The 9,822-nt window shown below is 39.3% G+C and overlaps 1 protein-coding gene and 1 long non-coding RNA gene across 3 annotated transcripts; one reads left to right on the top strand and one right to left on the bottom strand.

Annotated features, from left to right (window-relative positions):
* c1d (C1D nuclear receptor corepressor) lies at window positions 1-3,166 on the top strand. 2 transcript variants are annotated; one of them, XM_024277338.2, is made up of 5 exons: window positions 1-113; window positions 291-464; window positions 2,074-2,140; window positions 2,624-2,679; window positions 2,763-3,166. In XM_024277338.2, the coding sequence occupies exons 2-5, from the start codon at window positions 327-329 to the stop codon at window positions 2,970-2,972; spliced, it is 471 nt and encodes a 156-aa protein (XP_024133106.1). In that variant the 5' UTR covers window positions 1-113; window positions 291-326; the 3' UTR covers window positions 2,973-3,166. The 2 variants fall into 2 exon arrangements, with proteins under 2 accessions (XP_024133106.1, XP_024133097.1); XM_024277329.2 differs by having other exon boundaries at window positions 2-113; window positions 187-464.
* Window positions 3,167-7,593: 4,427 nt separating this feature from the next.
* On the bottom strand, window positions 7,594-8,839 carry LOC118597976. The gene is made up of 3 exons (XR_004947008.1): window positions 8,276-8,839; window positions 8,061-8,178; window positions 7,594-7,862 (listed from the first exon to the last, which is right to left on the bottom strand). It is a non-coding gene; the product is annotated as an uncharacterized LOC118597976 (long non-coding RNA).
* Between the last annotated feature and the right edge of the window lie 983 nt (window positions 8,840-9,822).

Genomic DNA, 9,822 nt, shown 5'->3' with positions numbered 1-9,822 from the left:
TTTTCCAGTCTTCCCGACGCCAGGGGGCAGTCATGCACAAACAGGAAACGCTTCTATCTCCGTCCCCGGAACTTCCGTTTGGGTTTAGCGTGTGGACCACACGCAGGTCGAAGGTAAATACGATTATTTCTGGTCCTATTTTAACATCTAAAAACAAGATTAATCTTAAATGGTTTTCTTTAATAGGTTTCTTTATTTTTAAATATTCGAAAAGTTCCTGGAATAACTCAGACGGCTTCTGCTGTACCGCTATAAACACGAACGTTTAGCTCAGCCGTTTCCTGCTGCAGTGACGGAGCCGCGGGTTCGATTCCCGCTCCTGGACGATGGCGTCCAGCGGCAACATAGAGGAATACCCGCATGAGATCGACGAGCAGCTGCGGAGCTTCGACTCGTCCGTGACGGCCGTGAAGAGCATGCTGGACAGACTGATGTCGATGTCCAGAAACGAGCTGCTGCAGAAGGTGACGGTGGATCCAGACAGAAATGTCCTGACCGCTTCTGTTCCGTCGGGGAAGCGGATTTATTTAGAGACAGACCAGAACACCCGATTTGTTATTGTTATTACTGAACATGAGTTCTGCTGCTTTATTCTATTGGATCTTCTGCCGTGAGGTCAGGAACGTTCTGCTTCTAGCACAGAGTCAAGACTTCATAAAATCCGCCCTGTGTGCGTGAGAGACGCCCAGGTGTATGATGGGTAATGATTCAAAATCACCTCTTGAAAATAAGAACCGTTTTCACCCAAGACTCGAGTTTTACACGGAGTAGTTAGAAATAAGAGACATCAGAATGAACGTTTGTGCTATATAAGACACTTTCAGAATGATCATATATTATTAATGTAAACTAAAGTTTATGTTTTTGTGGCGTTTGTTTACCACAAGGCTTCCTTTGAGGTTAGAAACACAAATAGGAGACCGATTGGATCTGGACAAAAGACGTCCACATATAGGGACAGCATATGAGAACTGGACCAAGTCATAGGTGTGTTTGAGATCCCCGGCGCCTCGCCTGCATCGTCGGCGAGACTAAGCTGCTGCTGGAGGGGGCGGAGAAAGGCGCCTGAGATGAAGATGAACGACGAGACTGTACGAGAACAAGGAGTTGGGGGTTGTCCTCACCATTCGTCTGAAAGTTAATATGCCGCCACTCCTAGTACGAACCCTGTTGTGTATTTTATATTATTTTTGACATATTTTAGAGTAAAACTGTTAATAAAATAGCCGCGGGATTCATTGCATGTGCACTGTCCCAAATAAATAAATAAAATTAAATTGGAGTTAAGTTTTAGAGACAACAATAACAAATATGACCACAGATTATTTGAAATCTTGTTTATTTTTTCATCAGTGATTCACTACCTTCCAGAAAAAGTAAAAAAAATACACCAGTGTCCTTCATTTGGCGCCAGTTATTTCACACCGAACTACAAGAACTGTGTGGACACAGTTTCCCACAATGCATTGTTCTGTAGTCCTCGAGCCAGCGCAGTCCCTATTTTCTGGCTGCGCTGGCTTAGTAAGGCGCCTTGAACCCGCCCCTTTTCTCGCGATACTTCGCGACGGCGCACATTTGACGTCAGTGCAAGAAACTAACCAGCATGCACCGCAATCCAGGCGATCTGCGCAGCGCAGACAATCTCAAACACGCCTAACGTGACACCAAAGAAAATGTCTGACTCACTTAAAGGAGCCCCACCTCTAAAGTAAAGACATTCGTATTCTGCAGCCAAATTGAAAGTTTGTTGCTGATCACCGCTAGTTTAGTGGAGAAATAGTGTTGGTGTTTGACTGGGGGTGGAGCTTCCGGAGCAGACTCTTCCTGAAAGGGGCGGTCTCACTCTGTGACATCAGATTGTGAGAACCTGCTGGTTTTCATGGGTATGGGAGGGGCTGCTGCTGAGGTCAGGTTTTTAGAGGATTTCTCAGAAGTGCGTGAACGGATAGAAAATATTCTTTGGGGTTCTTTATAGAGACGAAAGAACAGTATCATACGTGTAAAATGGTATGTTCCCTTTAAATGAAGTTGTGCACTTGTTAGTTTTGTACTCATGTGCTGTTTGTGTGACAGCTGGATCCTTTGGACCAGGCCAAACTGGACCTGATGTCTGCATACACCCTAAACTCCCTGTTCTGGGGTAAGTTCAGATGTCTACTGCTACCATCAAAGCTTTGAGGGATTTTTATTAATTTCTTAGGGTTAAGTCAAATCTAGTCTAAAGCTGCTGTGTTCCCACTGAAAATGGTGTCTATAAATCCCTTCCACTCTCTTTGGGGTCCAGATGACCCCACTTCTAATGTAAACAGGCCAAGGGGAGCGGAAGGGTTACTGTGTTTGTGTAGCATTTTTCTCATAGTAGAGTACGTGTGTAAATATTTTATGATTAAAAGTACATTTCTAAGTATTTCTGACTTCCAGTCCCGTTGGATTCTAGAAAACTGGCGCTGCTGGTGGGCCAGGCCGAAGTCTCTCTCTACTCCCACAAAGGCTCTTTGATTTTAGCTATAACTGTTCAGTCTTGATTCAAAGGTCACTGGGAACGATTTTACCACAGAAACCAGTTTGATTGTGACTCTGCTGCCGTGTTTGACCGCAGTCATCTCCTCGCTTCTGTCTTCAGTGTATCTGGTGACTCGAGGAGTTAACCCCAGAGAACACGGCATCAAACAGGAACTGGTTTGTGTTTCCCTCCTTTTTCCTGCTTTTCTCTGTGGTCTCATCATTTTCCCGTTGATCCTGATGGAAGTTCTGTTCCGCAGGAGCGAATCCGCACGTACATGAACCGAGTCAAGGAGATCACGGACAAGAAGAAAGCGGCGCGCCTGGATAAGGGCGCCACCTCCCGCTTCATCAGGAGCGCTCTGTACGAGCCGGACGACAAAGACTCCCGGAAGAAGAAGGAGTCGAATAAACCAGCGGATCCCACGGCAGAAGAGCCGCCTCCAAAACGACAAAAGCAGAGGAAGTGAAGGAGGAAGTGCCTGCTCCCATGGCAACAGGCACTTCCTGTCGAGGAGACGGGCTGCAGCTCAGCTGGACTCTGAAGAGAATCCTCAGAAAACTTCGTGGACACAAATGGGATTCCATCAATCACATTTTATTTTACTCTAGTGTTGACTTTTGTGAAGGTTTTTTCAAAATAAAAGACGAGCTGAAGACCTCATTGTTTGTTCAGATGTATTTTCTCACCAAATGTGTCCACACGGAAAAAAAGCTGCTTTTTATTGCTGATACTGACTTTTAAAGAACTAAAGCCTTTTTTAGTTTAACATGTTCTCATTTTAACTATGGATGTAGAAAGTGAAATGAATTGACAATAAAAAAAAAAATGGAGATCCAGAAAATAAGACTCAAAGTTTTCAGGTTTGATTAAAACATCATTGTGATCTACCACACGGAAAATGGTCTTTTTCTGTTGGGACAACATGAAAACATCTGCAGGCCACTGAAGGGTCAAAGCTTTGAAAAAACACCCCTCAAAGCTCCAGAACTTTAGATATTGTTGAAAGTAAACAGTGTATTTGTGTTTTTTGTAAATCTATAGCATTTTTCTTATCTTTTGGTTAACTGAAACTCTTCACATTATTTGTAAATTTCACCATAATTTTAAAAACTAATTTCTACTGTTGAGGCCCGATGGTCCTTCCTGCGGCTGGTCGGCCTTCAAGAACCAAACTCCTCTGAACCGTTTCAGATCCAGCCCTGCCGGGTTCCATGCATCAACTGTAGATGAGAACTGGACAGAGTGACTCCTCCCTCTGGTTTTCCAAGCAGGAAGTGGCTCCAAGAAGCCAAAATCCCAAAGACTTCTACAGAGGAATAAGCAGCTGTTATCATTCTGTTGGTCTAAACATTCTGGATCTGAAACCTTTGCAACATCTTCACGATAATCCTCTTTTTAAAGATAATTTTCTTCTGCTCAGGTTATTAATGGACCAACCAATTGTTTTATTTACGTTTTGAAAACACAGTTGGAAGATTGAGATATGGTACATATGCTAACGTGGCTAGCACTTCTAACCTGATCCTTTTCACTGGCCACGCCCTAATCATGCCCATATATGTTACGTCACTTCCTTTTTGCAGACTTTTTTTTTTCTTTATTACTTGCACTTTTACATTTGATTTGCGGCAGCTGGGTGATCGGGTAGCCTGATGAGTTATTTAATTATTTTAGTAACTTTATTTTCAGAACTTAAGACATGGAACGAAAAACACAACATACCAAGGAGATTACAAATACAGTTATAAGAAGATGCTACGTTTTAAAAATTCATCAAAAGAAATGTTTGCTTTAGAGTGGGAGCAGTCCTGTCAGAAAAATAATGTTATCCCAAACAAATCCATCTATTTAAATATTATCAAAGCTATCCTATTGAAATGTATTATTTTAATAAAAGGTATCATATCATACCATTATTATTAATACAGAGTCCCAATATTTGATTCAAAAAATGTATCAATCAATTAATAAGAACGACCTTAAAGTGCAATATTATGTCAGAAAACCTAATAAAAATAACATTTTACATAAATTTGATCAAGATAAAGTGAATAAATTTAGAACTTGATATATAAAATCCCCATTTATTCTCAAAGTTAAAGTGTTGAATGATATTTATCTATCTGAAGAACTTTAAGATTTTGATTCAATATGAATCATAATACAGAATATGTAGATTCTGTGAGAAAGAGAAACCACACGGCATTTATTTTGTCCCTAAATACAAATATTTTGTTTTCCCACAGCTGACAACATTTTCATCAAACATTCTCATATTTGACATCATATTAGAAAATAAATAAAAAAAAATCTGCTTAAGTATAATCCTTTGTCTTGCTAAACAGATTTTGTTCAACCCTGCATTTTTGTTATAGGAACAATGAAACGTTTATTGTTCCGCATGGATTAACATTAGAAATTAGATTAATCGTCAACTTAACATTCTCCCACATATTAATATTTATGAATAACTTGAATAAGTAATTCACAAGTATTATGAATATAATTTTATTATTCAACAAATGTATTCATTGTCGTTAATGGAAAGTCTGTAAATGGTCCTTTTCATGTTTTATAAACAGATTCTAAATATATGCTGGCTCATTGAAAACCATGAAATCCTCAAAAATTGCCCAAATAACCTTTTAACAAATCTCTATTTGGTTATTGTTTGTTTCCTTCCATTTTTATGTCTTTATTTTCCTTCTTGCTGTAATTAAGTGTCCAATTTTCCAAAGATTTCAAAACGATTTTGACCTCAGCTGTTCCTTTTGCAGCAATCATATCGAAACTTAAACCCAATTGTTTTGGATTTTCTGCAAAAACATTTCAGTCAGGGACTTTTTGAAGACATGGAAGTCAACCAAATCGAACTTTATTCTGGTCAAATATTATACTAACGAATGTAAATAAACTATTGACAAACCTTTCTTAATTTGTATCTGTCAAATTCAAAAGTACTCTGAATCTAATTAAAACAGGAAAATTAATGGCTTTAAAAACACAAAACATTTATGAAAAATCTGATTTGAATAATCTATGACCCCCCCCCCCTTTTCAGTTTGCGATTAATAGAAGTCTCTGTGTTTTATTTTTTTACATGTATTGATTTCTATTTTCCAAGTGTAATGTTAACCCTCGCATTGTCTGTTATTCCAGTTAAGGAAATCTGGAACATCTGTTTTTGTCATGTCAGTCTTACGAGGATTTTACTTGGTTATTGTTAGTTCATTTTTACCATATTTTTGGCTTCATATTCTTGCTTGGATTGGTTGGTGGGTCATCAGTAACTTGCTATGTCTTAAGTCTTGCACAGCCCGTAAAAGCTCATGCTGTGTCATTATCCTCTGCTAGAGTTATGTCACAGTGCAGTCGCATCTTTTCAATAAAAAAGAAAGAAAAATAAATTATTAATAGTTTATTGGTCCAAGAAAGGGATTGCAGTAGCCCGGTGGGTATCTCTGGATAAAGTGTCCTCAGTTCTTTTTCTCCTTCTGTTGTCAAAACATCCTATAAAAAATAAAAAGGGATCAAACTGAGATAAGAAAAGTTTATAAACTATATGGTTCTCCTGAAAATGCTCAAAATTGAAAATACATTTTAAGTTAAGGATTAAGGAAACAATGACTTCACTGCACTACTGAATAATGTCTCCTTCTGCCCTGATGGAGCTACATGTTATTACAATGACTAATTCAGTTATGCAAACGCTTTAAAGAAAATGGAAAATAAATCAATGCCCCCCCCCACAATAAGATACCTGCCTTAAACTTTAATGGAAGATTAGATTATCACATTACATGAAGATTATTACCATGTATGTAAACCTGGATTGTGCTGAATAGACTCAACAATAACATTGTGTGGTCATGTTCTACAAATGGTTGTAATTCTTGACCCCCCCTCACCTGCTCAGTTGGACTTACTGAAGGTTTGGACGTGTTGCCTTTGAACTCTGAATACTGGATGGAGAATTCCTGCAGAAGCAGAGCGGATCCTCTATCCAAAACACAAACCTGCGTCCATGCCTTAGAGAGAAATCCCAGAGCGAATGGACTGTACTCGCACACTGCTGCTCTCTTAGTGCGCTCACTCAGGTTATCGAGACTACAGTAAACAGCTGTCATTAACATTTGCGTGACCTGATGTCTGCTCTGTGCCAAAACTGCAGATACAAGCTTTAAAACTGTGACTATGATGGTGCAGCAGAAGCAGCCATACCCGTCAGTGCAACATCTCTCCATCACACCACCACAGCCGAATTGCCGGCGTTTCCCCCTTAAGGAAAATAAATATAATCTTCAACAGGACTGAAAACTGGCTCAGGTATTTTGGTAGTCCTTTGTGAAAAAACGTATTCAGTGAATGTCATTTCTGACGATGTACAGATGGAGAGAACATACTGAAAAGTAAAATATAGTTTTTTTAACATGTTATAATATGATACTCAGGTAACAGAAAGAAAATACTCACCATCAGCATGAGAATGCTGCAGAAACTGCCTGACATCTGCTGGGGAAAGATCTGAAAAAGAAAAAGTGAACTCTTAAATAAACAGCTAAACTGCACCTGCTAGATTTAACTGCATTATTATGAGCTTTAAAAGTTTGCACCGACAACACACCTCAAGGTCTCTTCCTGTATTCTCCAGCCAGAGTCCAGGGTAAATCAAACCTGCTATCCTCCTGGGAAAAAAAACACAAATCACATGTTTGCCTTTCAAAATAGATAAATAAATAAAGGAAATAGAGATGTTATCATCATCATCCACAAAAACACCACACATTTTCTATCAGATGAACAAACAGAGTGAGAGAGACCAAGGCGACTCATGCAAAGCAGCTAATGCTCAGCTTGACCCATCTGCCTGCTCCAAGCTGCAAAAACCAGCATGTCCTTCGACTTGAAGTTCATCAACATAGGCATCAACATAAATTATGCACACACAGGACCTAAAAAAACAATCAAAATTGTACCGGAAAGGAATGCAGTGGGTCGACTTGGGGATCCTTTCAGGTGACCACAACATACAAGTCAGCAATAAATACATGTTTCCCTATAGGAAACAGATAACAGACATTAACAGACAACCACCATCATGGCTATCACCAAAGAAAAGATGTAGCAGGATGACAAATAACACGTCGCCGTGCAGCTTTTAGACAGGCTATGCCAATCTGAAATAACAAAAAGAAATACTCTTCGATCTTGCGTTAAATGTTGTCTGTACAGTACGTTGGACTAAGAATACTTACGGTGGATTCCATGCACTCTGATAGAGCCAGGCTCCAAAAGTCCTCTCTGGTCAAGCAGATGTTTTCCTCCTTAACAATCAGCTCTCCTGGACGGTTTTCATCTATGACATATTCACCCCAAAAAAAAAAGCATTTTGTGTGATTTTTCTTATACATGGTAAAGAAAATAATTGTAAAAATTAGATTAAATGGCAACTACAAAAAAGGGTATTGTTGTTTCTACTTCCTCAGCAAATCTGAAAACATCAACAACTTTGACTTGATAACGTTTGCTGTGACCGTATAGAAATGGTCCTTACCAGACTAGACTGAAGAGGGTTTATATTTTTTGCCACTTGGCTCCTGAACTGAGTGGTGATCAACCTGCCATTCAGGAGTCACGAGTGGTCCAGAAGAAAATTCCTCACTTGGATGCATCTGATAATAAGCAAATATGTGGCATGACAAACAAACTTACACTCATTTCTAAATCAATATTTACCAATGAATACTTATTTAGATCACATGCTCTTACCTTTAGATCTGTGGGAGCACCTGGACACATGCACCTCCATAGAGTTGCTCCTTTGACAGTGGTAGCCACCCTCTTCGCTGTGATGCTGGAGACAGTGTATGGTCCTTTGTGCTTACTGGTTAATCCGTCTCCTGTGCGTCTTCGCTTCAGATCCCGCGACAAAAGTACATCATCCCCTTTCTGCACCACACACCGTTTTCCTCTTTTTACGGTCTTCAAAGCTTTTCTTTTATGTATCCAGAAGCTTCTCTATTTGGGAAATAACCTACAAAAACTGCATGAAAAATAGAAATTATGTTTCTGAACAACAAGAAGGGAATACTTCTCCTTCTTCCGTTAGAACAAACCAGGTTATACGGGTCCCATTGTCCAACAGGAGACAGAACAACTTACTCTGTGTCCCTCTTCTGCCACAGTCTGGAACATTGATAAGGTAATGCTCATATTTTATGCCTTTCTGTAAATTACCTCTATTTTGCATTTGCACTTTATTGCATTTTAAGGAACTGCTTTAAATCACATTGTAATGTGCATAATCTAATGCAATATTAAAATGTATTTTAATCTGTTCTGGAAATATGGAAACAGCAGAAAAAGAGCAGAAAAAGTATCAGATACACAATAAAAAAGAGAATTGTAGTGACCACAATCTCCTTTTCCCCTCAGTTAATGTCCTCTCCTGTTAGTTACCCCTCTTAAAATGTACGGACCTTTTCATTCAGAGTAGTCATCTCCTTTACTCTGACGTCGATTGTCTCTTCTGGGTCCTCAACTTCAAGCTTATCACCCATTGGGGATGTGTTCATCACATTGGGAAGACAGGGTGTCGATAAAAAAGCCGGAAGCAGGGACTCAATTAGTTTTCTCTTCCAGTTTCAACTACTTTTGCAAACATACATTAAAAAATACATTCTTAAAACAACGCTGCAATGTAAAGGCTATCACTAGCAATACCATGTGTTAATGCCATAAACCACAGCAGCAAGGTGAAGGTCCCAGTCATTGTGATTTTCACTGACATACTTTCTGAGAGCAGGCTTGATGTTTTGGTTGGTCCTCTCATCCTTTGAGTTGTATTGTACATAAGTAACTGTGATCTATTTCATCAGGGTTACTTAAAGCTAGAAATCAAAATGCTAGCCGTTGGTTTGGGGATGGTATGCACTGGAGACAGCATGTTTAATGTTCAGCATGTTTAAAAATACTGTCACTGAGCTGTAGTCAGACAAGCAAATTTATATAAATAAAATAAATACATCATGTTTATCTTATCATACATCAAGGTATGAAAAGCACTCACAATTTTTTACCTGGTTCACAAACTCCTTTCCTTGGTCAGTTATGATTTTCCTGACCATGCCAAATGTGTATAACTTTGAGGTTATGATTGCAGAGACCACAGCAGCACTCTTGGATTCTGCAACCAAATAGGTCAGTCATGGTAAGGACATGTTGGTTCCCAAGAGCTGTTTCTTGGAGGGGTCCAATTTAGTCCATCCCAATCACCTGCCAATGTTCTTTTACCTGCAAGGTTACAGAACTTATTA

Source organism: Oryzias melastigma, linkage group LG22, assembly GCF_002922805.2.
Source record: "Oryzias melastigma strain HK-1 linkage group LG22, ASM292280v2, whole genome shotgun sequence".
Classification (NCBI taxonomy): domain Eukaryota; kingdom Metazoa; phylum Chordata; class Actinopteri; order Beloniformes; family Adrianichthyidae; genus Oryzias; species Oryzias melastigma.
Note: the sequence above shows the minus strand (reverse complement) of the source record. Positions and strands in the feature narration are given on the sequence as shown.